The sequence below is a fragment of the Podarcis bocagei genome, assembly GCF_964188305.1.
Source record: "Podarcis bocagei genome assembly, chromosome: 14".
Lineage (NCBI taxonomy): Eukaryota > Metazoa > Chordata > Lepidosauria > Squamata > Lacertidae > Podarcis > Podarcis bocagei.
Window position 1 is genome coordinate 29,318,957 of NC_138139.1, and position 27,719 is coordinate 29,346,675.

General features: G+C 40.7%; 1 protein-coding gene across 2 annotated transcripts in view; it reads right to left on the bottom strand.

Annotated features, from left to right (window-relative positions):
* Positions 1 to 3,508: 3,508 nt before the first annotated feature.
* The window catches only part of CTDSPL2 (CTD small phosphatase like 2), a 39,612-nt gene continuing 15,401 nt past the window's right edge, over positions 3,509 to 27,719 (bottom strand). For both annotated transcript variants that reach the window (XM_081171220.1, XM_081171219.1), the window contains 12 exons: positions 25,053 to 25,260; positions 22,243 to 22,381; positions 20,165 to 20,314; positions 19,725 to 19,940; positions 17,904 to 17,982; positions 16,662 to 16,773; positions 16,350 to 16,436; positions 11,270 to 11,332; positions 11,103 to 11,182; positions 8,648 to 8,774; positions 7,788 to 7,883; positions 3,509 to 6,322 (listed from right to left, as the gene is read on the bottom strand). In XM_081171220.1, the coding sequence (XP_081027346.1) occupies positions 6,257 to 6,322; positions 7,788 to 7,883; positions 8,648 to 8,774; positions 11,103 to 11,182; positions 11,270 to 11,332; positions 16,350 to 16,436; positions 16,662 to 16,773; positions 17,904 to 17,982; positions 19,725 to 19,940; positions 20,165 to 20,314; positions 22,243 to 22,381; positions 25,053 to 25,238 (1,401 nt within the window). In that variant the 5' untranslated portion in view covers positions 25,239 to 25,260 and the 3' untranslated portion in view covers positions 3,509 to 6,256. The remainder of the gene's footprint in view (positions 6,323 to 7,787; positions 7,884 to 8,647; positions 8,775 to 11,102; positions 11,183 to 11,269; positions 11,333 to 16,349; positions 16,437 to 16,661; positions 16,774 to 17,903; positions 17,983 to 19,724; positions 19,941 to 20,164; positions 20,315 to 22,242; positions 22,382 to 25,052; positions 25,261 to 27,719) is intronic.

Here is a 27,719-nt window from a genome sequence, read left to right on the forward strand (position 1 = left end):
TACTGACCTTTCCCAGCTGTTGTCTCCACTTTCATGGCTTCGAATGCAGAATAAAGTTGACTGTTGCTTTTTGCTACTTGAAAACAATGGTTCTGTTACATTAGGCTTTTTTGTAGCCTTACACCATGACTGCCTCCTGATCGCTGCTATTCACTGCTATCCTGAGAGCCTTTTCACACATGACACTGTCAAGACAGATAGTCACCACCCTACCTATTGTTTAATTCAATCCCAGCCTCTCATCTTTGGGCAGAATGACAGCAAGAGCACCAGTGTGGTGTTTGAATTTGGGAATTAGAATAGCTGGCAGGCAGCGACAACCATGCCTGGGCAAGTATGCCTGTCTCCTTTATGTTTTGCTTTGAACTGTTGTGACTGAAGTGGGAGCTCACGGTCATGGAGCCTCAGGACTTTGCAACAGGCAAAATACCCACCTTTAACTCTAGGGGGCGCCCTGCCACCTCCTTGCTCAGCTCTAATCAGCAGTCAAGACTGAGTTACATCTGGCAGCTCTGAGAATCTGCAGAGGTTTTTAAAGCACTTTAAGCACATGCATGTTTCAGATTGTGTGATCAATTTTGTAGGGGCCGGACAGGAGACTGCAGAATACACTAGACCTGCCCTGGATGCTGCAATCAAAAGGGACAGATAGGCAGTTAGCAGCCTCCAGGTCGCTGGGAATCAGGATTGGTAGAGCTGGAAGGGAGCCGAAGAGTAATCTAGTCCAACCTTGTTTCTCAAGTGCCTCTGAAAAGCCTGCCTATAAAGAGAGGCACTTTAGGGAAGTCAATAGCAGGTAGCCTGCCAAATGACCAGCAGCAGCTTTCACCAACCTGGTGCCCTCAAGGTGTTTTGGACTACAACTCTCATCAGTTTTGCCTGGGCTTTCTCTGCTTTTTGCCACTGGATGGGTTTTGAGATTCTTTGATTCAGCTTGGCTCAGGGCATCTTTTGCTGACCAGGGGGCTGATGGGAGTTAATGGTCCAAATCATTTGAAGGCACCACTCTAGCAGAGGGTGTGTTAAAGTAAAGGTAAAGGGACCCCTGACCATTAGGTCCAGTCGTGGCCAACTCTGGGGTTGCAGCGCTCATCTCGCTTTACTGGCCGAGGGAGCTGGCATACAGCTTCCGGGTCATGTGGCTGGCATGACTAAGCCGCTTCTGGCGAACCAGAGCAGTGCACGGAAACACCATTTACCTTCCCGCCAGAGCAGTACCTATTTATCTACTTGCACTTTGACGTGCTTTCGAACTGCTAGGTGGGAAGGAGCTGGGACCGAACAACGGGAGCTCACCCCGTTGCGGGGATTTGAACCGCCGACCTTCCAATCAGCAAGTCCTAGGCTCTGTGGTTTAACCCACAGCGCCACCCGCGTCCGAGGTTGTGTTAGGTTCTAACAAAAAACAAACACTAGTTTGCCGTCACCACCCCTTTTGTATTTAAAAAGAGTAAATCTCTTTTGTGTGTGAATTACTTCTAAGAGAAGAAGATAAAGATTTGATTTAACTTAAAGCTGCGTTTGTTAGGAAACCTGATGTCTTGAGCATGCTCAAACCAAGCACTTGCACAACCCTGCTCAGGGAAGTTTTTAGTTTGTGATGCTATATTGTGTTTTTACTATTTTTTGTTGGGAGCTGCCCAGAGTGGTTGGGGCAACCCATATAAGTAAATAATAATAATAGGAGAGATCCACAAACCTATGGAGATGTACGTAAGATAATAGATCTAATTTTTACTGTTTACAAAGCGCTGCACACCCATTAACTTTAGAAAAGTTTTGTTAGAATTTAATTCTTTTTTAAAAAGCTGGAGTTGTGGATAGGTGGTGCCAGATGACTTGCTGCCCCCATTTCTGATGTTTACTTGAGTGAGGGAATTCAATATCCTAAGCTGTTCAGGAAGGAATGTCATTTGCTGCTTAGGGGTTAGTAGTAGGTTTTGCTTTAGGTTTTAAGTTCTTTCTTGCTGTTCACCTCTAACCCACAAGCCAGTGTCAGCCATATTATGCATGCAAAATCCTTGAAAAAGAAACTTAAAACAAAGGAAAATGTATAGTAGAAATAACATATTATGCCCTTGTAATAACTAAACAGTGGGGGTAGTGTCATATATTCTTGTTAAACAGTTTTCATCAGGGAGCGAGAAAAACTGGTATGTCCCATTACATAGTTCTTTTCAAAGTAACATTCAGAGTCTCTACTGATCATTTCACTGGAGGGTTCTTTTTTAAAATTACTAAGCCATTTGCAAAATGCCTAAATATTGTGATTTGCTTTAGCCAATCTATGGCTGCTTTCTTATTTTTATTTTAATAGTCTGTATATTTTAATACAGTATGTGATTGGTCAATCATAAACTATATTCATAATTAACTGGTTTTTTAAAGGCACCAAAAAAATGAACAATGACTCACATTTTGAGCATCAGAAACCAGTTTACAAAAGGATGCAAAACATGACAGCCAGTGAATGAAGAATTAAGACACTGATCTGAAAGTGCTCAAATCTTCATGAATACAAAGTAGCAGCAGTTTGTTGTGATAGCCAAACCCAGACTAAACCCTACAAAGGGAAAGTGCTCCTAAAATAATTCTTAGCAGATTGGAACTTGATACGGTTCAATAGCCAAACCAAACTATAGTTGAGGAAGCTTAATTATGGTTTGGGCTGATACGTGAATTGACCAAGCATACTCTGCAGCAATTGGACTCAGACACCATGGCTTGTGCTAACTAGGCCATGGCACAATGTCTGACTTGGCAAACCATAACTACAGCTGTAGCTTTACCTCCAAGAGAATGGAAACAGGGATTGCTGAGCACATGGAACATAAAAGGAGGCAGCAGCTTTAAGCTGTGTCTGCCTGTCCATTTGGAAAAGAATCATCTGGTTTGGTGATAGGGTTTTTAAAAATCACATCAAAGATGGAAAAGGGTGGTGGTGACAGATGAGGAAAATTTGAACAACTTTGGACTTTTCTTTATGCAAGTAGGAATTCAGCTGGAGTAAGTGATGGAATACAAGTTTGTGTCCTTTACCTTTTTTCAGTGATAGTTCTCAAAATGCATTTGGCCTAAATGGTTTGTTCTCTATAACAAAAGGAAGACCTTCCCATACTACCTTGTTTAGTTATTCCAAATTCAAGAAAAAAACAACCAAACCATGCCAAAAGATTGAAATCACAACACCGTATGACATTTACAATAACCATAGTAGCATTTTTACATTTCCACTGAAAAGGGACAATGGGAATTAAAAATCAGACTTGCACCAACTTACAAAATGATACTTTAATATGTATTTACAGAGCAGCCTGCAATGGTTGATTTAGCTGTCCTAGGTAGGACTGTAGATTTCCCTACAATTTCTAATAATCGTTGTTGTAAAAGCTCACATTCTTTCTTCTTTTCTCTTTTCAGTGATCACATAACAGGTAGGTTAGTAATATGCACTGTGTCAGCTTCACGAAAAGCAGTGGGGTTTGTAATGGATTTAAAAAAATAAGAATAATGGAAATGCACAAATGCTTCAGAAAGGTACTCTAAAGAAGATGCTGTACAGTTTTTCCTTCAAGTCACCAAAAAATGTCCAGCTATTTATTTGGTGGGGAGGAGGTTCTACTCACTTATTTGTGAACTGCAGAAAATAAAGAATCTCTCTGTGCCTACCTTCCACTGAGGCAGGTACATTTTGCTCCCATCGCAGCTGCCATTATCGTGCTGCTGTCACCCCACTTTTAGCTGGTGCTTCTATCAAGCTGAAGAAACTCAGCCTGGGCAGGTGTCCCTGCAAAGCCTCCTCGGTCAACTTCTGTATCCAAGTGTGAACAGAAAGAGTGTGCAGGGGATGCCATGCCTCTTCCTAGAGACCACTGGGAAAAACTGCTGTGGGTTGCTAGCATCGGTAGGAGCAATAAGGGAGTGTTTCTTGGTTATCACTAGATGTATCTTTTCCTTTAAAAAAAAATGTGGGAAATTTAAAATGTAACATTTTCAAAATCAAATGTATCTATATCCCTATTTTTAGCAAAACAGGAAGGGAGTGGTTACAGGGGTCACTTCTCTGCAAACACATACACATTTATAATTATATATGTATATATATATTAATATACATATACATATATATATATAATTTATTATACATACATATATATGTATATACACATTTATATATATATATATATATATAAAATTAGTAACATTATGTACATTTTATTTCAATAAAGACGTTAAGACAAACAGCATAAAGATGTTCAGATGCCCTAAAGATAAATACATTTCAGAGATTCTCATTAAAATGAATTTGTATCATTTTCCTGCAAGCAAAATACCTTTAGCATTCTAGATAGCAAATGCCTTTCTTTCTTTCTTTTTCTTTCTTTCTTTCTGCAGAAAATCCACCAAAATTTTGTTTCAAATGAATAATGATTTTCCACAAAGCAGGCTTGCTCTACATGCTTACTTTTTTTTAACAGTTCAGTGACACAATGTGCTAGCTACATATACAACAGAGAATATAGTAAGAAAACACTCAACCTGATGAAAAGTTAAAATCTTCATTAATACATTGGAAAAAGTTGATATAACTCATGCCTTTTAAAATCAAAAAATACAAAAATTAAATGTTTTCCTAAAAAGATTTTCCTTATTTTAAGGACTCATTTGAAAATGAAGTTGCGTGTAATTTGTACAATAAAATTGTACAAGTAAACAGGTAATATACATAAAAAATTAATTGACATACTTCTCAATTATCAGTTGTCCACCTTTAATTTCCAATACTGTACTTTCTTTAACAAGCATACAAAATATCAAACTTCTCTTTAGAAAAAGTGCCATTCTGCAACACCCTTTACACAAAAACAGCCCGAGCCTATGGCATGTCAATGCAGTTTAGAGGCAAAGCTTACTAACTTTTACAAATTTTTCCCTTCCATAAAAAGCCTCCTAAAAAGGAGATTACACTCCATTAAAAAAATATCAGCCTCTTTGTACAAGCTGCATTAGAGAACCAAGGCTTGAAAACCATTTCCATATAGCATAGAAAACCACTCTGATAGCATATCAGCTGCACTGGTGGCAAAGGAGTGTACTGAACCACAGGGTTATGCACAGTTACTGTGGTGGCCCTGTCCCTGCTAGGCAAGAAGTTTAGCGTTGATTGTAACAAGCTGCATAGCAGAGAGACCAACCCACGCAAGACAGTTTCAAATACTGAACTGCTCTCCACAATACTTCATTCTTGGAGGACACTGAAGGCAGAAGTAACTGAATTGCATTAGACCAAGCAAGCTCTCCCCAAGGACTTGTATTATGCACAGTAGACTCTGAGGTATTGATCCTTGTCCATCAGCCAAGTGCACCACCACAATAGATCATCTCTGTCCAGAGTACATGCCATCACAATGGTTTAAATATTCTGAATATTAGTAATTCTTATATTTTTTCTTATCTAGCCAGTCTCTTGATTTTTTTTGAAAAGATTTCCACTACAGTAGAATATTACAGAAACAAAAAATATATATTTAAACGCAGATTTCTAAATGAAACTTACATGGAATAAAACTAGATAATATTTTTAAACAAATATACAGTATGCAGGCAGTCAAAGCAGGAAAATGGCCATTCAATTGTATAATAAAAAACTAATAAAACTTGGCTATTCCCAGAAAAACTATGAAGCCGCCTCAACTAAAAGGAATGCATAATGAAATTCTAAACTCTAATACAAGTCAAAAATGTAAGAAGGTTATAAACCTTAACAGGAAAAAAAAACATTTACTGGCCATTCCTGTTGAAATGAGAATCTTAAAAGTAACACAAAGTGGCTATAAACCCACTTAGAGAGCACCGAACAGAGAGAAAAGAAAAAGAGTCCATTTTCAATCTCTGTTATTTCATAAAATCCTGTGTGTGTGTTTATAGGTCAAACTGCTGGTGGCAGAAACAGAATTCTTTAAAAACGGCAGATGTCCTGTACATAAAAAAAATTATTGGAGTTGCACTAGTTCTAAAGACGCTTCTGTTCTAGCCTACCTACTGTATGGATTCCATTTGGCGAATATTATTATATAAAGTTCTTCTGTAACCCTTGATTATTGTTGGGCACCAGAGATAAGAAAAGCGAGACAGGGTACAAAAATGCAAAAATTTCAACAGTAATGGCAATGTTTTTGTTTTAGTCCAAAAAGAAAAGAAAAAAAAAAGGTCCTGCATTTTCTTCTCCTTCAGCTACCTGGCAAAGCATTGGTGTTTAGTCAGGGGGTAGTAAGTCGTGCAAGCGAAATCTGTCTCTGATGTGAGGTCGAACATCTTCATTCTAAAAAGAAGCAAGGAAAGAAAAACCAGTAACTTCCATGTCTCAAATGTAAGAAGCAGCTCCACTTGTAAAGTGCACGGTAGTTCACCACCACGGCAGAAGAAAAGATGTCAACAGAGATTCTAATTTTCAACTGCTCACCAGCAATTTTTCCACAATTCTCTTTTACTCAATGTTATGCCTAAGCCTACTTCTATGCAGAATTTCCAAGTACACTGACTTCTTGCATGCATGTAAAATCCAGCAAATGATTTTGCTTTTGTTCCTCTCCAACCCAATTCCAGAGACTCAAGGCAGCTCCACTACTCTAGCCATCTTCTGCAAAATTCCACATTGCTCGGCCTCCTGAAAGCGTTCATCCTTGAGCTTTGGCAGACTTTACATTTACTAATGCAGAAGCTATAGCAGGAGCGGGGAACCGCCAACCCGTGTGCTAAATTGGAACCTGTGCTGGGCCAAATTAAGCCAGGCAGGCTACAGGTTTCCCGCCCCTGCGCTAGCTTCTTTTTCCCAAACCACACCAACCTGCCCCACACCTAATGAGATATGCAGCATCAGGTGTGGGGCAGGTGCACAAAGTGCCAAACCTTAGAACCTGATTGCTGCCACCACCAATTGGTGAATGGGCACTTAAAAAGGTAGAGGGACCCCTGACCATTAGGTCCAGTCGTAGCAGACTCTGGGGTTGTGGGGCTCATCTCGCTTTATTGGCCGAGGTAGCCGGCGTACAGCTTCCGGGTCATGTGACCAGCATGACTAAGCTGCTTCTGGCGAACCAGAACAGCGCACGGAAACGCCGTTTACCTTCCCGCCGGAGCGGTACCTATTTATCTACTTAAACTTTGACGTGCTTTCGAACTGCTAGGTTGGCAGGAGAAGGGACCAAGCAACGGGAGCTCACCCCATCGCGGGTATTCGAACCGCCGACCTTCTGATCGGCAAGTCCTAGGCTTTGTGGTTTAACCCACAGCGCCACCCACATCCCTCTGAATAGGCACTAAGTGCAAGCCAAATGGATTGGGTGCACTACTAAATTCCCCATGGGGAATTCCATAGTGCAGCCAACCCCACAAGAAAGCAGAAGTCAATGACTATCAACTAACATATGCTAACTTCAAGCTCCATGGGACTTGTTGTACTACTGAGCTCCCCAAACAGAACTCCACAAGGAGTTGAAGGGGCTTGCAAAGAGCAGAGGAAAAGCTCCTTGCAGGCAGCCCTGCTAAGTGTTTTGAAGTGCCCATGATCAGCTGATCAGTGGTGCTGAAATCACTGTGCAGAAATATCTGCAAACCCTGCATGATGATCTGGAATCCCAAACAATGTTTTTTTAGGGAAGGCTTTTTACATCAACATCAGCATCCTGAATTATGCCCAGAAAGCAACACAGGGCCACTACACTTGTAATGCTATCAAGTTTTAAGAGGAAAAATTCTATCAAAAGATTAATCACTAAAATACATACCATTTCTACAAGTTTCTCCAGAAAAGGAATCAATTTTAGGAGCTCATTGTCATTTTTATCCATGAACCAGCTCTCTATAGGAATTCCATTTGAAAGCTAGAAAAAGCAAAATATCAGAGGCAAGTTAAATTATTTATATATTTTTATTTAAATTTATAAACCCATCCTTCATTCAGCTCACAAGGCATATTATAATTAAATACATGCAATTAAATGGGCCAACACCAGACATATGGTCAATTTACAAGAATTTCTGGAGCGAGTTCAGGCAAGTAGCAATACCATCTTACTGTGAGTTTCATTTTTGGCAATTCCCCTAAGAGCCCAACTGTCCCCAAATATGAAAAGCTGTAACAGTGGGAAAGAAGGCTGGGGAAAGCAGCTGGAAACTTCAGTGCATTAAGTGCATCTTGCCTTACTACAGATTGTAGCCACAATCAATACAGTGCAACTTCTATTTCTGTCAACGGATCATATCAAAACTTTGTTTGTTTCCTCTCCATTCCAGAGATTTCATGCTTAGTGCTGAAACATCCTGGCCCATAATCCAGGAAGGCGTGTGAGGGCAAATCTCTTAACATGAGCAAAACTAATACAGGATAAGGTCAACAGCAGTGTCCTAATTCTGATTCAACCACATAATTTTACATAAGCACACTTTTCCAATATTTATCATGAAATATTGTGATAGCAAACTGCCCTTCAAATTGTAAAATACCGTATACGTTTTGTGGTGAATTAGGTACTTGCCCCCACATGCATAAACAAAAATCATGCTTTTTTACTTGCTGAGGCTACAGATGAAGTTACGTTAGCATTTGTTTTGTCTGCAAAGTCAGCTGCGGAGAAAAAACACTCACCTGATAGGCAAAGGCTTGTGGTGAATTGTCAATAATAATAGTTTTTGAGAGATCTCTACCAAGGATATTTAAATCCTTTATGTAGTTTCCTTGTACACAAACACAATGCTCACGGAAAAGTCGATGCCTGTATTTGGTTAAAAGAACACATTCAGATTACATGGAGAAAAATGTATATGAAGAAAATGCTGCTTTTTACAAGATTTCCTCTCTTTCACGGGATTTAATGTTAAGAATTGTCTTTTTATTAAATGGTAGTTTTTTGGTGTGTGTGGTGAAAAATAGATGTTAAAAACACAGCTAAAGGTTGCTGGTTTTTGGCTGAAAAACAGGATTTTAATTCTCTGCAGTACAATATATTTACCATATATACAATCATGCAAAACCAAACAAGGCCTTGTGTTCTTAGTGATTAATTTGACCAGGAGGTGGAGCACCTGTGCTGTTAACTATGGAAGAAAATCAAGCAATGATGAAGTGTTTTTACAATGATCCCATAACATTTGGAGAGAACCCAAAGACAGCCAAGCCTCAACTGCCATCTTTCACGCACAAGTCCACCAGGAGAATTCAGTTGTTGTTCTTATGTTGTTGTAGTTTTCATGTTTGAGCCTAATTTATTTGTATTGATTTAATTTTTAATATAATCTGCCAAAAGAACTTTTGTTATTGTGTCGGATATAAATATTATGAATAAATAAAATAGGATGGCTCATTTTCAGGGTTCCAAACATCCAGCTGTGTCTTCCTTCAGAATAGTACACACTATCAGACCAACAGACCCCTCCCCCCAAGTTTCTGTTTTTCTTTCCCAATATTCCAACATTTTGTGGCTCGTGGACACTACTGAGCATGCCCAGCAAACATTTGGGAGTTTTTCTTTTTTGCTATTAAAAATGTTTTGTACTTCTGCATACCTCGGGGTTCACCCAAGCGTGCCGATACCTCCCTCCTGTTCCTCAGTAGCCCAATTCTGTCTGCACTCAGCCACATGAGTTCACTATTAGAAGGAACAAGTGGGACCTGCAACAAAATGTTGCATCATTAACACGAGTGCTTCTCTTCAGACTTCTAGTCAGTCACATATTTTTCCAGGATACAAGGTGCTGCTAGGGACTCAAGCAAGTCAGTCCACCCCACCCCCCATTCCAGGCCAACTGAGAATCCTATTTTTCATTTACCAGTACACTCCCTCATATATGTAGGAAGCGCTACCTCATTGGCAGGTAGCCCCATTTTTCTCCCATGTGGACCCTTCAGGTGATGCTGGACTCCAACTCCCAGCACCCCCAGCAGCTAATCAATGGTCAGGGATAGGGATGATGATGGTCAGGGATGGTGTGAGCTGTAACCAACCACATCCAGAGCGCCCCCACAGATTTCCCACCCCTGCACTAGACCATCTGAGTTGCTACCGCATATATGAATAAAATGGATAATCAAATCCTCCAATAGCAAACTCAAGGGGATTGAGTGATGACAGGGAACTGAAGCCAAAATGGGGTCACTGAGAATCAAGAGGAATATTTAAAAATGCTTAGTGATCCCTAAAGTATGCAGAAATACAACACTTTAAAAAACATCCTGTGGCGATCACACAGGGTCCCCGGACGTTTGACAGTTTATTGATCCCCGTGCCACCACTGTGATTGCCTCCTCATTGCCACCAACCCGTTTCTCTCGGGTACACATGGAGTCCAGACAGTTGTTAACATTAACAAATAATCAAGTTTATTTTATAAGCATGAACAACAACTTATAAGCATGTTCCTAACAACTTCAAACTGATTATCCCAACTATCTTTTTGACTCCACCTAATAGTTCCTCTCACTCTCTCACATTAAAACTAGACCAACCCACAAACTTATCCTCCCTCTTTCTTCTCCAACTCCCCACTGACTTCCAAACAACTCCAACTCTAACTCTAACTCCTCCCCTTGGGTTCCCACTGGCCAATCACTTCACACTCACTTAACTCTTTCCTTATGACCCACCTAGGAGGGCAAACGCCACCCCCCCCACCCCGGAACATAAGAGTCCAATGAGAACTGAGCATGCCACCAGTGGCCACTGCAAGCTGCTATGGAACGCTGACGTAATTTGGTAAAGAAAACCAGGAAATTGAAGGCTGGGGTGGGTAGAAATGGAACGAACTGGCCTGCTTGAGCCCCTCAGAACTTGGGGAAGGTATGGCTGGCAGGTGGGAACCCTGAACATGAGCACTCAGTAGGGCCTGAGGAGACACTGCAGCATTTTGTTGCAGGCACCCATTTGTTGTTGTACTGTTCAACGTTTCCAAGGTTTCAAAATAGCCTGTTGTCAGCATTTTATCTGTGTTTCCATGTGTATTCAGCTATGATAACTAAAATGCACTCAGGTTCTACATCATAATAGTGTGTGCTGCAATTCTGATTTAAAAAGAAATAACAGCCACCACTTGGTCATTAAGCTTACCTGACCAGTTGCTTTTTGGGGTCTAGTATGTTCAGCAATTTGTCTGCATATACCTTCTTTGAAGCAGTAAAAAGAATGATCTGAAAATGAAGGGAGGACATTGTTATTATCTGTTCTACTGCTGAAGGCTAAGATAATCATACAAGATCCAAATTAAGTCCCTTTACCTCGTAGATTTGGGACATACGCTCCAAAAATTCTCTGAAGAATGGTCTTAATCTCACATAAACCTAGAACAAAAAGAAAAAGCAATTTTAAAATACACAGAATAGGGACATTTTGCTTCAAATGGCAGGGGTTTCTGAAACTATAGTTGGTGGACAGCAGTGAAAATTTACAGTAAAATACTTATTATATTCAGTAATTGAAGAAGAAATAGTAATGCTAGAGAGGGTGTAAAATTCTTATTACTGTTTGCTTGTAAAATTGGAAAACAAAACAAAACAAAAAACAACCCAGTTATTGTTTGGTTCGTATGCTAGTTTGTCCATATGTTTTATGATAAATCAATAAAAATTACTATTACTACAACTCACTCAAAAACTTGTAGCATCATCTATTGCACTTGATACAATGGCAATTGTACCAGGCAGTATCTTATTTTTATTTATAAGAATATTTATAAACCACCAGCACATAAAAAGTATCAAAACAGTGTACAGTAAAATCATCATAAAAGTTTTAAAATCTTAAAATTATAGAATCATAAAATACAGAACACTTTGTCTCACCAAAACTGTATCAAATTAATTTTCTACAAACAAATAAGTTTTCCACAGGCAACAAAATACCAGGATTGTAGGTGCCTGGAACAGTGTTCCAAATTACTGAAAGCCTTGGTATGCTATTTCAGCAAGTTCCCCTATACTGAAAGCCTTGGTATGTGGAGAAACTAAAAAAGTATGGGATAACTGGGACAATCAGGAAAGCTTCTCCAGATAAGCACAGTACATAAGGAATAAGGCAGTCCCTTCAGGTAACCTGGTCCCAGGTCATTTAGGTTTATACACCTTTATAATACATTGAGCTTAGTTCAATAATGTACTGGCAGCCAGTGCAGAGCTTTCTTCATCTGTGTAATATGCAGTGTTCCATCAACAATTCGGGTGCAGCATTCTGCACTAGCTACAATTTCTGAACCAACCTCTAGAGCAGCCCCAAACAGAGTGTGTAGTTCAGTCTAGAAGGTGACCAAGGGCAGTACTATTGTGGCCAAACTATCCCTCCTGACATAGGTGTGTACAGGATGGAAGCCTTAGCTGTACTCTGTAGCTTCCACAAGAATGTTCCTCAGCAAAAATCCCCGTTTAAAGCAGGGATGTGCCACCATTTAGCTCACAAAGGACACATGTGAGTGGTTAGCGGCTGCATGCCTGTGGGCAAGGCTGGTGTTGGCTGGGGCTGGAGAAAAGGAGAGCTGAATGACGTGCACCCCAGTGCCCAACGGTGCCTTCATTATGTATCTTAGGCACCAGGCAAACACATCCTCCTTCTCCCAGGCCTTTGGCTAATTAAACAATCTATGGCCTTTAAAACTGCATGAGGTGGGAGGTATTGCTTTAGTTTGTTACTATGTTATGTATTTTTGTGCTTTTATATTGTAAATCGCCCTGTGGTCCTTAGATGAAGCCAAAAAGCGAACCATTGCAGCAAATTGGGCTCAAGAAATGGAAGAGATACAGCAGCAGATGCTTTGCTGTTCATCTGCTTTGGTGCCTGGGGCAAGTTATGGTGGGAAGGGCCACCTGTTTTGTATGCAGAAGGTCCCAGGTTCAATCCCCAACATCTCCAGGTACAGCTGGGAGAGAAAATACTGAGTTCAGCAGACAAACTGTCTAAGTCTAAGTCAGCTTCCTATGTTCTGGTGTTCCCAGGTTATCCCCAGGCGCCTTCCTCCCTATGTAAACAGCACGCCCCAGTCTGGCAAACAGCTCTTTAGCAAGGTATGGGAAGAGTGAGTGTGATGTGGAGGAAGGGGTAACTCTCCCTGAATACCTTCCAGTCCATCCAAATTGTGCTCCCTCAGGTGGGTGGGTGGGGGGTGAAATTCAGCAGTGAGGGTGGATTGAGTGCCTGTGGTGAGTCACACTGAAGGGCATGAGAAGGCTGCTCTCTAGTGAACTAAAGAGAAGTCTTATTCACTGATTAACAATCCCTTCATCAGAACCTCTGCAAGTGCCAATACAAGTTATTAGTACCCAAGTGTGTACTGAGTACTGACTCATAGAATCACAGAGTTGGAAGGTACCCCCAAGTGCCATCTAGTCCAACCCCCTGCAATGCAGGAATTGGTTTCCATCCAGAAGAACAAACAATATTTGGCTGCAAAGTGGACAAAGAAGTTCTTGGGTTCATATTATTTCCAGTTGGTGTCAATAATTTAAGACAAGCTACCAATATGCCTCCGTCTAAGGGAAAAGCACAAATGCTAAAGGAGTGAGCAAGGCCTTTAGAAAAACCTCAACTCTAGACAGCTGCTATATTTTAGGATACTTAATTCTATAGTATCTTTCAGTGCCCAACTTGGTTTACAACTCTCATTTGCCTTCAAAACCACACTGAGAAACAAATTAAGCAGATCACCACTTCCAAAGGACCACATGATAGGGAATTTAAACCCCATACTGCCATCTTGAATCAGTACTGTCACCACAGGCCTTTGCAATCAACAGAAGATGATCATTAAAAAGGGTGGGGAGAGCAAAAGAGTGAACTTGCATGGTCTCAGTCATTCTTCGCACAGTTAAGTAACTACTTGAACCTTCCTTCCTACTATTATTATTATTATTAATTAAATTTTTAGTCAACAACTCCAAAGCCTCCTGATGACTTACAATAAAATAATTTAAAATATCAAATAAGCAAATACAACCTGTAAGATAAATACAGCATAACCAAGTTTTTAACAAAGCAACAAACTAATAACAAAATCCACTCAAGTATGGGCACAACCCCCATTAAAATTTAAAAAATCGAGCTATCCTGGCAGATAGCATTAAGGGCACCAACTGAGAAGAAGATAGTAAACTGCCTGGGAGGAAAGACAGGTATTTGCCTGCTGCCACAAAGACTGGTGCCAGGGGAGCAACTCTGGAGAAAGCACCCCAGAAATGGGGGACAACCACAAAAAAAGTCTCTCTTTTTGCCATTCTGATTTTCAGCAAGATCTTGGAGGAAGTCTTCTGGATGACCAAAGGACCCAGATAAGCTCAAGCTTGGCTGCAGTAATGGACCACATCACTACAACACTTGATCATCATTGTGACCATTTGCACCAAATTAGTTCTTAATAAATTATGTAGCAAATAAAGAGGACTCTGGTCCACAAATGGCTTTTGATTGTTTTTGCCTTTTGGAGTTTGACTGAATAATGGTTTTTCACAGACTAACAATAATATTATGAAGCTGACACTTCAAACTTCCTTGCCATTTTCACTGGGCCCATATCAAAATAGAAGAAATGACACTCAAACGTAATAGGGGCAAACTCTGTTTATCTATAGCCATAGATGGCCGTGACTGCAATTTTAAGCATACTTGGAAACTGGTTTCCCCTCAAAGCAATGAAACGTACTTCCAGATGTGAGCATTTGGCTTGAGAGGCAAAATGCTTAAGGGTTAGGACCAGGTCTGGAACATTTACAGCTGCAGTTCTTAACCTGCTTACTCTGGAGGAGCTTTTTATGAGACTGGCAGTGGAATAAGTGGATAGAGGATTACAAAGGTTAATTTATAGAGGTCACTAAACTCCTAACTAAATGCCCAAGTTTGCAAAAATCAAGTTTTATGGTGCTAGCCCTGTGCTAGGCAGAAAAGGACTGCCAAGAAACCAATCACTCAATCATTTTATTTGTATGCCGCCTTTCCAAATTTAAAACTATGCTCAAGGCAGCTTACAACATATAAAAAAATTGCATAACTACTAATGTAACAAAAGTAGTTATAAACACTAAAAAAAATCAAAACTATTGAACACTTTCCACATAATTTTTAGGATTTTTATTTTGGATTTTACAATTTAACAGCAACAGTAACAACCCCACCCCAAACAACACCCCCTAAACAATAGCCCAGCCCAAGAACCAAGGAGGGGTTCTACATTTATTCTACCCAAGACTCAAATGTGTTGTTGCTCACTTCAGCAATATTTATATAAAGAAACCTCATAAAGTAGTGTTTACTTCTCAGCAAGATGTAATATTGGCAAGCCACAGAAAAGAAGATGATGCTATCAGCCAATTTTCAGCTCCTGCTTTTACTCTCCAAAATATTCTAAGGTAACTTCCTAACTTATCTAATTAAAGAGGAAGCTGAACATTGGTGTCACTAAACATGATTTCTTCTGGGGAAATACCTTATTTTAACCTCAGAATTTTGGTGGGTTTTACAGAACAAAAAGACAAAATGCAAGTTTTTAAATTAGGGTAAAATACCTGGACAAGTGTCCATTTAAGGTGCCTGATGTCATTCTCCAAAGATACTACAGAGGAGTTCAATATCGTGCAAATTGTATGAAGGGAAGCTGTTGCTACTCCCAGGTACATCACACAATAGGGACCTGAGAACAACAGCCGGGGTCAGTGCAGCATCTTTGGCAGTTGCTGGAACACACCTCCAACTCTTCCTCTTTCCTCTGTTCTTCACTGACCGAATTGTTGTACACACAGTAGATGGAAGCTAATAATATGTTGTGAAGCACAACCAACAGCTAGCAATCTGGTAGTCTCCATCAACAAAAGCAACTCCTGCCACACAAGCAGCACCTAACTATGAAGGAAGAGATGGATCTGCACATGTTATTCCTAGGTCTGTATTTTTAATCCCTTCTGAGCAGAATAGCATGGGTCGATTTTACTCAGGCAAGGCAGAAAAGCAAATCTGCACTAAGCTCTTCGGCAGTAAAATTATTTAAGCTTCCAGAACTCCTGCCTCCACCTGCTGGCAGGGAGAAAAGCTGCCACGTAGAAAGATAGCTAAGAGGAAGCCTTCTGGCTTCCTCATGCTTGAGCTCTTTACAAATAAAAGAAAAGGAAGTGTAAAAGTATGCAAGTGTACAAGGAAGAAGCAGTGTGTCACAATACATCTAATACCTGAGGACTTGCCTGACAAAATTTCAAAGAATGTAATCAATACTGCTTAATTGCCAATGTTCCAGGAGGGCAAGAAGACACCATGTGCATGACAAGTGTTTGCCCATTTAATTTATATAAGCAGTTTTATACTTCACCGGAACGTGGTTTTGATTACCTGGTAAATGACATCTTGGAAAAGGACTGGAAATGTGAGTGCAGCATCTTCCAGTTCATTTAGACTACAGTGGACTAGTGTTTCATCCTATAAAGAATTAAGAAAATGAGATGACTTAGAAGGCAGGTAGAAATAAAGTATGTTCGGAAATGAAGCCCTCCCACCTGCAATTTGCACAGCATACATCTCCATCTCTCTCTCTCTCTCTCTCTCTCTCTCTCTCACACACACACACACACACACACACACACACACACACACACACACACACACACCTTTCTATCATAACTAATGCCAATATGTATTCCTTACCAAGTCTAGAACTAAAGAAAATTCTGGTGTGCTTCTCGTTTTCAATGGAAGAGCAGGCTTCCGATTAAGTTGTTCTTCTGTTAGTGGTGGAACATGTTTGATGAAGTAGTACCTAGAAGAAAGGCAAACCAATATACGGTTTGGTAATTTATTACAACTGCTGCTTTACAACTCTTGGGACAAATTTGGAAAGCCGCCCTGGCAGGCTAATGTAATGGACCACCAGGGAGGTAAGAAGACATCTTCAGCAATCCCAGTCCCCACTGGATGCAGGATGGAAATAGACACACAACTAATCTGGGAAGCCCTGGAAAACTTTCCTGTATGATTCAATGGGATGTGGCGTGCGTGTGCAATTGTAATGTTTTGGGATCAAATGAAGATGTTTTGAGATAAAACCTTTTTATTCACTCATCTAAGGACTGTTGATTTTTCTTTTACCTGCAGGTCTTTTTTATGTATAAACGTTTTATGTACATACAGGCAGATCCCCATTTACATGGGGATACCTTCTAAGGCATCGCACGCACCAGCGGGATGATATAAGCCCACCCCATTCTGCCCCACCCCCTTGCAGTGTGCCTGTCAGCAGTCATGCACGTGCTGATCATGTGCAAATGGGGAAGTACCTGTATGTGAGTGGGAGCTGTAAATGTTGCAGCAGCGTGGCATGCTCCTGCTCAGGGTTCTAGACAGCTGACTCGGCTCTCTTCCAAGATATTCTATTCTATTCCACCACACACCCCCTCAGTTTATTCCCCCCCCCCAGACATCAAGAATTCTGTAACCAGTAAGCATGCAGTCCTCACTGGGTTGTTTTTTTCAAATGCCTCCATACATTTTCCTCTTTTTTCCATTTCTGCAAACCATATGGTTCCCTTGAGCACATCAATATCTCATCCTTGTTTCTCAGCAGCCAAGTTTGGGCCATACTCTTGTCAGTGCTCACTAGCTGAGTTTGCTGTTAGAGAACGTAATGTATATTTTATTCTTCTTAAACCTTGTAAACTCCACTGAAATCAATTTTGATGAAGAGCAGTATAAAGAGGGTTCAAATAAATAATTGTTGATTTTACTGCTATGGCTCTACAACTGAGGCTGGTAGAACTGCTGCAGTATTGTGCTCAAAATAAATGTTAAGTACTGCAGTCTTCAACACTGACTCACAAAGATGGCAAAGTATTTTATTTCTCAAAATGTCATATCTAGAATTACAAAGTGAAATCAAACATGAACACATACGGATCAAAAACTTCCCAGTCTTCCTCATAGGCACCTTCCGCATGAGCTGATGAGTAACCACTGTCCGGAGATACTGGTGCTAATAAACACAAAAGCTCCTCATTAGTTCATCTGAAGAGGGGAGGAAAGCTCCAGTTAGCAGCTAAGTGGAATATTCAATAATCAAAATATTTCTAGTCTCCATTTTTGCCTTAAATTACATTTAATCACATTTTCAGGATTGGTTTTTTTTTTGTCTGTTCTATTTAATCTGTGTGGGACATGGGTGGCGCTGTGGGTAAAACCTCAGTGCCTAGGACTTGCTGACTGTATGGTCGGCGGTTCGAATCCCCGCGGCGGGGTGAGCTCCCGTCGTTCGGTCCCAGCTCCTGCCCACCTAGCAGTTCGAAAGCACCCTTAAGTGCAAGTAAATAAATAGGTACTGCTTTATAGCGGGAAGGTAAACGGCGTTTTCGTGTGCTGCACTGGTGCTGGCTCGCCAGCTGCAGCTTAATCACGCTGGCCACGTGACCCGGAAGTGTCTTCGGATGGCACCGGCTCACAGCCTCTTGAGCGAGATGAGCGCGCAACCCTAGAGTCGGACACGACTGGCCCGTACGGGCAGGGGTACCTTTACCTTTATTTAATCTGTGTAAGCTTCCATCAGTCCTGGTGTGGGGGAGAGGTAGGATAGATGTAAAAATATAATACTACTAAAATAATTAGTGGGAACCTCCCCAGAATGGTCCTACATATAACTATTTCACCTCTAATAACAGCTTTTATCAATCTATTAAAGTCTTAAATGCTAAGTTTCAAGTGTCAGCTATAATTTCATTTGAATGTTACAACAGAGCATAGTTAATGACACACTGAAACTAGAATGTACAAACGTAAGACAGAAAAAACCACCATCCATTTCTTCGGCTACATTCTCATCCACCAAAGAGTTATTCCCCTTGGTTTTCTTTTCTTTCTTTGGCACTAAGACACTCAATGCAATTACAGTGGTACCTCGAGTTACAAACATCTCAGGTTACAAACACTTCAGGTTTCAAACTACGCTAACCTGGAAGCGTCACTTTGAGTTGAGAACTTTGCCCCAGGACGAGAACGGAAATCGTGTGCCGGAGGCGCAGCAGCAGCAAGAGGCCCCATTAGCGAAAGCACGCCTCTAGTTAAGAACAGTTTCAGGTTAAGAATGGACCTCTGGAACAAATTAAGTTTGTAACTAGAGGTACCACTGCATTTAGTTCTAAGTTGTGAAACTCCCTCCTCACAGAGGTGCACCTGGCATTATATATCTTTCAGTGAAGGCAGAAGATACACCTCTTTCCCCTGGCTTCTGACATTTGAGATGTACATTTTTAAGACCCCCATTATTTCTGTGATTGTAAAGTGTTTTCAACATGGTGTTTTATTGTTGTAAGCCACCCTAGGACCTTAGTGTGAAGGGTGGATAAATAAGAATGATAGTAACAACAACAACAACAACAATTGTTAATTCATGCTCAGGTAAACTAGATTTGCACCATTCCCATTCAAAATTGCAGAGCACTGTTCACCAGAATAAGTCCAGATAAAAGCTCTCTGCTCCTGCAGTCCATGGCTATAGAAACGCTTGGAGTATCTCAAGGAAGGGAAGTTTAGGACATCATTCTCTCCCAACAAATCATGGAAAGGTAGCTATGCAGACCGCACAACCATGCTGGTCATGGAGAATCCTGTGTCCCTGAGCCATTCGGTTCAGAAGAGTGAGGGCGTACCCCACCCCAACCCCCCAAAATTAGTCATGTACATAAGATTTAAAAACAACCACACCAAAATATGCCTGGTTCTTACCAGTGAGAGGAGGCAAATCACGATCAGTTACATCCTCTACTTCCTCCAAGCCATTGTTGATCGTTGATCTGACTTGCACTGCTTGGCTAGTATATGATGCTCCATTGGCTGAAGTTGCAGTGCTAGTGATAATCTCATCCACCTGCTCCATATCAAGCTGCTTCACTATTTCTTCAGCTTCAACAGCTTGCCCCGGAGAGTCTGAGCCGGCTGTCCCTGAAATGATGTTTTCGGTTCACAAATTGCTATTGCACTTAGGTAAGAATTAACATTCTTATTTCATTTTTAGCTTCAGAATCTTTAAATATTTTTTTAAAAAAGAGTAATCAAAACATACCTATCTTTTGCCCAGCATTGAGACAGGAGATTACTTTATCTAAATTGCTATTTTATTTTTAAGTGTATATAACACATTAAACATGGTTTTGCATAATACTTGCCATTTTTATTTGCTGGTGAGAAAAAATTGAAGACGGGAGAAAATATGGTCCCCAATAAAGTAGTTCGTGGAGGGCTGCCGGTTGCGGGATTATCTTCCAATTTTCCATTTTGCCTAACATGCTGGTTTGTCAGTTCATAATTTCCAGCTTCTAGAATGCAGACACAAAACATTTGACTTGACAGTATTGTACAATGCTCACATTGTTCCTGATGTCATTTTTACTACATAGGTTGGAATGTCACACAGTATCTTCAAGTAAATTTCCAGGGCCAGAACAAGACATTTTGCTGCCTGAGGCAGACTTCTCCTTGCAGCCATACTGGAGGCGAAAGGGGAGCTGGCATTACATCCAAACACAGTCAATACGTATGAGTAGCAATAGCAATATTTTTGTTTCTTATCAGGATTTCAGTAGGCAATATTTTCAATCCATACAAACACATGCTTAGTTCAACAAATACTTATTTCAGGAGTTTAATCCTCTTAAAACTAGAACAAGAGGTTTCTGCGTTTTACAGTAAAAAAAACACCACAAAAACCCCTGCAATTAAACACCAGAACAGCCACTCAATATCCAGGAAACCCATAAAGAGCTGATGAGATTAAATCCTATGGCCTGCAGTCTTCAAGGCAGTAAAGCAAGCAGCATCACAATTGGTCACCTCTGACTACCAAATCCCTATTAAAGATACAGTTATTTGCTCACAACATGTATCCCAACAATACACAGTGGCTGCTTGCACCATAATCTATCTGGAATATCAGATAGATACTAAAGTCAGACACCCACTCACCCGCAGGCTCTATCCACTCAGTTGTCAGGACCTTCTTAAATATGGAAGGGAAAGGGAACTGAAGGGTCAGTTTCCCTCCCACCCAAGGTAAGAACAGCTCAATTTGCATATTATTGCCTAGTGGAGCAGCCAACTCACCCAACTATCCTCTCCTTTCTAAGGGAAAACAATACTGTTTTCTTTCTTTTCTTAAGTGATCCATTTGTGTAAAACAAAAATGCAGTTCAGCATATTAAGCATTAACTGTCCCCAATGCAAACAATATAGCCCATTTCATTGAAGGAGGAAAAGGAGTGTGTGATCCTGCTAACTATGCAGCTACAAGCTATGCAAGAGTACTCTGCTCCATTGCCAAACATCATTAACCACTACAGTGTAGGTGGGGTGGGGTCAGCCAATGTGCTGCCCTCCATATGTTGTTGGACTTCAACTCCTATCAGTTCTAGTCAACATGGCCAATGGTCAAGGACAATGGAGCTGTAGCCCAAGATTTGGAGGGCACCATGTTGGCTACTCTGTCAAGAGGTTTGAGTGGACACGCATCACATTTCAAACCCTAGTTCAGTAAGGCAAAACACTCTTTTAGCCTTTGTTTATAACAAAATAAATAAATCTGGATTCTAAGATAAGTTTAATTAAGGAAGTTTATGGAGATATGGTTTTGTGTTCCCTTCTACCTACAGCAGATCCCCGGCCCCAATGCCCCCCAAAATCTTCTCTGGACAATGTTTGATGTTGTGCAGGGGGCTGCTGTGGGAGGGAGAAATCCTTCCGTACCATGCATGGATCCAAAGATGGTAACTAAATGAAAATCACAGCCCATCCCTTCCTTCCGTCAGGAGTCCTCCCTGCCCTTCTAATATTGCTCAGGATGGCCAACCAATACTCTGCAGAGCCTACTGTGGGTGGGGGTCACAAGTAGCTCGGGAGGGGGGGTAAGGGAGGAAAGGAGGGGACTGCAAACTTTTCTTCTGTGAATTTTCTTAAACTAACTTCTCTAAGGACCCAACCATTTTGACTTATGTCAGACTGGGCTACTGTAAACATCAAGAAAAAAACCTGCAATGTATTTTACACAATAAAGGCACTAGGTTTACTTCTAAACCACCCAAATAAGTTGGTTTTACATATTTATATGCTGCCCAATAACCAATGTGCACTCCTGGCACTGCAGGCTCAAATTTTCTCTTCCATGAAACCAGGACACAAAATCTTAATTACTTCAATGGTGTAGAAAGACCAAAGGCTTCATAGGAGTCACTTGAGTAGAATATTTACAAACCTCCATTCACTTGACTTTTCCGCCTAACTCGAGAAATCTGTTTGTTAGGTTTTTCTCCTGTTCGAGGAGTGGATGTAATCAAGTTGTCATCTATATCACGTTCAGTTCTACTCCTCTTTGCAGGATGTTCTCTTTCATCCTTAAAGAATAAAGCATAAACAATTTATTATCTGATATGTAGGTTACTAACAAACTTTCTATGCCCTTTTAAAAACTGATCCTCACTTTTATGCTCATGGTGGTGGCACTGTTAGCATCTACCACATTTTCGTTTCCACATATCTCATTTCATAAGGTTCAGCTCTGACTGTTTTGGCAGAAAATATGTCATAAAAGGCTGAAATAAAGGGGCCCTTCAGTTGAAAGCAAGTGAAAGCTGCACAGGTCCCATCCCCGCCTGGGACAAAAGTGTGGTTGGGTGTGTTGGTTTCTTGTGTGTGCTCAAAGACTCAAGTTGGAACCTTCAAAGTCCAAGCTTTTGGTTTGTTTGTTTTTTAAAAAATATTCCTTATACTTATACAGCTCTATAGAAAAATACAGTTATAGAAATTGTTACACTATAGGAGGGAAGGGAGAAATAGAAGGATCAAACTTCTTTCTTTTCAACACTTGTATTCTAAAATTATAATAGCTGTATGAGGACTGGCTGCTTTTTTACCTATATTTGAGGTACTACAAACTGAAATTCTCTAACAACCTAAAATGTTGTCTTTAAAACTCTCCCAAAATCACTGCTTGGAGTTTTGTGGAAAGTTATTACTGGGAAACACATGGCTCTACTAAAGTATGAGCTTTTTACAAAATGTCCTGCATTCTTGTGTGAAACAAGAATAGGGTGGATGAGGAACTTTCTCTCTTGAGATAATCCCAATTAAAGTCTGCTCCATTGTCACCAACCTGAATGATGGAAATTTCCCAGGAAGTTTCCATTCTTATCACTGAGAAGACATGCTGAATCACTTTTCCAGCACCCTGGGAGGAATTCATCTGCACACTCTTCTTATTGTTCCATCAACAAAATGACCTCTTCTCTTCTCCCACTGTGTGCTGTTCTGGGAGTTCCCTCCAGAGAAGGTTGGGGGAGGGGGCAGGCAGGAGAGGAGGGAAGCCCCTTCCTGCTAGCATTTGCATTGGGGATTCCTGCCCTTGCATTACATAATTCCTACACCAGCTACATAGATGTTTATTTCCAGGTTCAATTTAATGTGCTGGCATTGATCCTTAAATCCCTAAAACATTTGGAGCCATGTTAGATGAAGGTCTGACAGCTCTCATAATAACCTACTTGAGATTAGCTTTATGAAATAGCAAGGACAGAGCCTTTTCAGTGGTGGCCCCATGTTTTTGTACAGTGGTGCCTCGCAAGACGAAATTAATTCGTTCCGCGAGTTTTTTCGTCTAGCGAATTTTTCGTCTTGCGAAGCACGGTGTCGGAAAAGTTTTGGAAAAGCTTCAAAAATCACCAAAAACCTCAAAAAAGGCTACCACACCGCGTTCTATGAGTTGCTCCTCGAAGTCAAGTCGCAACTGTATTAACGGTGTTAAGAAAAAGGAAACAAACTTGCAAAAAACGCAAGACGTTTTCGTCTTGCGAAGCAAGCCCATAGGGAAATTCGTCTTGCAAAGCAGCTCAAAAACCGCAAAACCCTTTTGTTTAGCGAGTTTTTCATCTTGCGAGGCATTCGTCTTGCGGGGCACCACTGTAATTTCCTTCATAGGGAACTTTACCAAGTCTGCTTTCTTGCTATCTTTACGATTACTTCCCCACCTGCTTATCTCAGTAGCCTTGCAGCTTCAGGCCACTCACTGCATCTTATTTTGTATGGGAAGCTTGCCCTCCCCCTCCCCCCCCCCCGCAAAGTGAACTAGAATTCTAAGGCCATGCTAGCTTTGCTGTGCCAATCCCTTTGAGAAATCTCTCTATCCCTTCATGAAGTGGCAGTCTAGCTATCCCTAATATGAGCACTAGATGCCCCAGCCAACACAACTGGTAGGGCCACTCCACACACAGGCCTTAGTGGATGTGTTAAGATTTATTCTGTAAGGTCCAGTTTCTATTCTGGCATTATGTTTACAATTTTGGTTCAAAGGGACCAACATTTATACAGGTATAAAGGAGAATTCCTGGGTGCCAAGATCCAAGTTTAGGGCAAGTACTCTTTTGGTGAGAGAACCCTAACAGAAATTTGAAATCACAAAATATACAGCAAAGTAAAGTGTGGAAATACAGGCTGTAGAACCTTAAAATGTGCCAGTTAAAGTGAGTATCAAATTGTCCCCTTAAAAGGCTTATTTCCAAAGTTTCCCACTGGCATACAAAAACACCACACATCTGGTAAGTTAAAAACGGCTTACTTATAATCATTTCAAATGTCAGATTCATGTGCTTTTCCATACAGCATTCAGAAAAAGTCACAGGAAGTAAAACTTACCTTAGTTACAGAGTGGTGAAAGTTCCTTGGTTACTGGTATAGGAAATCAAGAGTGGCTTGTGAGAGCCATGCAGTCTGAGCCGGAGCAACCAACTCAAAACTCTTCACATGGGAGCTTCTCAAGTAGACCCTTCCAAGTTGAGCAAAGCTGGGCAGGACAGCTTGCTCTATGGTCTTAACCCCTTCATGCATTAATTAGACTTAAGTATGTTGGTTATGTGAGGCTGCTTATTCCACATACAACTAATGTGTTTACATTTCTTTTTTATTGTGAATTTTTGTGGTTTTAAAACTTTTTTATGTAAATCCCTTTTGGGAAGACTATGGTGATAAATATTCCATAGATAGATTAGCATGATCAAAATATTTGAAGCTTACCTTTGGGGTGCTTCCTTTAATAAACTTTTTGATTGAAGATAATAAGCCTGTTTCATTTTTCTGAGGTTTTCCTCCCCCAACAGGTAAGCTCTCTTCTACATCTGAGTACTTTCTCTTCACCCTCAGTGCACGCTGTGTGTGATTTTGATTTGACTGCTGAGAAGCTTTCCGCGTTCTCAGCCTCATTTTGTTGGTATCACATGTAAAACTGTAAGAGAACAAGCACATAACATTAACTAAAGCTCAAGAAGTACTAATCATCTATGGTTTTATAGCATTTTCAATAATTAATCCAAAGCTGGGGTAACTGTTTTTCTTTTTTAACTATTTTATTTATTTAAAATAAATAAAAGAAATGTCACATGCACAACTGGTTCCTAGCTCCCTAAAATGTTAAGGTTGGCATGTAGGAATTTGAAAATTCAGCCATTCCTGGCTAAAGAACATATGTTTGAGTCTCCTACACACTATTTGATCAAGGTCAAGACATGAGAACTTGAGGGGTCAGGTACCCATTACTCAGGTGAGCTATATTTTCACAGGGGACATTAGCACATGCTCAGGATATTTGCAACATTTCTATCCAGAATCTCAACATGCCTTTCAGCAGGACTCTTCATGGATGCTGCTCTGGAGTAGGTCTTCTAGCAAGAAAGGGGCAACCATTCAACACTGAGAAATCTAAAGGATGCAGTTTGTGATTCTACTCTCACAAAAGATAAACCTACCCCATACATAGGGCCTCTCTGACTCCCAGAGATCAGTATACCTAACAGTTGTAGAAAATTTCATGGGTTTCTAAAGAAGAAGTTAAAGCATCATCTCCCCATTGCTATGACAAGTTAGCCACTGAAGAAAACAAGGCAGGCGCCTTCCTGCAACTTTTCTGCCCTGACCTGGAACAGGGTCATTGGTCTTACTGGCTCTTTCCCCTGAAAATAAGTTCAGCATGACCAAGAGATGGAAGTACGGAACTGAATAAAAAATTATTTTCTCTCATTTATGTGCATTAGGACACATACTGACAAGCCCGGTCTATCCCAGCAGAGCACAAAGAAAAATACCAGGCAGTTTATTTGTTTGCTGCATTATCACTGTGCAAATTAAGGTGTAAAACAGCCATGTCCTAATCACATTCTAATTGAACACTTATGTTTCAGAGGGCAAATGGAATATGTTACTTTGTACATCCATATTCGCAAAAGGGTAATTCAGTGACTGGCACCTGAACACACACCATATCAATTTCCAGCTCTCCTACACACTTCCTGCATGGCTAGAGGCAAGCCACAACCTGTCAGATCCTCTGCTTACCATCTGGGGAACAAGTATGTTTGTGTGGCCCACCAGAGGGAGGGAGAGGAAATGAGCTTTCACTAATGTTTGTAAGCTGCTAACAAACAACAATGAGGAGGGAGACAAGTCTGCTAAACTCCAAGTGCTCTGTGCGAAGGGTATCTAACTTTGCCAAAGTTAACAAACCAGTAAAAATATTACATCATGAAAACAGTATGCTTAGGTAAATGGGATTCCATTTGTCAGTGTTGATAACTTCAACTTCTACATTTATAAAACACAGGACTACACTGTGAACTGATTTTCTCTAACAATTGTGGTTGTTGTTTAGTCGTGTCTGACTCTTCGTGTCTCTAACAATAAAAAGCCTTAATTAGCAGTTTTATTGACATTATACCTAAGAATCACCACCCATAAACAGAGCTGTGAAATCTTAACCAGGTAAAATGAAACACGAAGGTGTAGTCTTGCCTTAATTGTTACTTTCCATTTGAAGTAGCTAAGATAAGGAGCATACAGTTTCATGCTGAAACTCTTTAATTTTAAGTTAATTTAAAAGAAGCAGTTATTGCATGAGTATGGGGAGGAGGCGTTAGGGGAGGAGTAGTACCTCTGGTAGGGACACAGCCTGCTCTTTCTGCGGTAGTTTGTCCACCTTTGGTCCTCACCCTGCACTGAGCTCTCACCAAGGTGGTGCCAAACGTATTGCTCTGCTTTCTTTTGGACCACATCAGCAAGCTAGAGGGTGTTCTTATCATCTGGGCCCAGGACCTCCACACACACTGCCCAGGCTTGTGCCCTGGGGAGGTCACTTCAGTGCTGCTAGCACAGTGGTTTGATTTCACTCTCAGAGGCGTTCTCCACTGTCTCTCAACAACAGAGTGCATTACCCAATTATAAAATGTGCCTTGGGAATTTTGTTAGGATATTATTAACAGGGCAAGATCCAAGCAATGCCAAGTCTTTTAATGTCCCATTGGTTTCAATAGGACAGTGTTATCCAAAACAATTCCATTGGAATTAATGAGGCTTCCAGGTGTTTGTTGGAATGTATCCTTAGTTTGGGGAAAACATATTACCAGTCCTCTATCCAAAAGGTGTGAAAGGGAACACTGCACTTCTTTACAGAAAGCAATAGAAGGCTGCAAACGTGCACACAGAGTAAATATTTTTGAATGGGAGATTAGGTGTCTATATTGAGAGAGCATGAGCGTTATCCTCTAAGCTGCAGTTCATTTAACTGGGCCGACTGCTAGTGCCAGAGAGTCTTTGGCTTACTTCACATCCTGGCTATCAAACCTCAGTTATAAATATCCTTAATGGACTTAGCAACAGGTACCTACAATCCTCTTGATGACAGAAGTTTGTTTT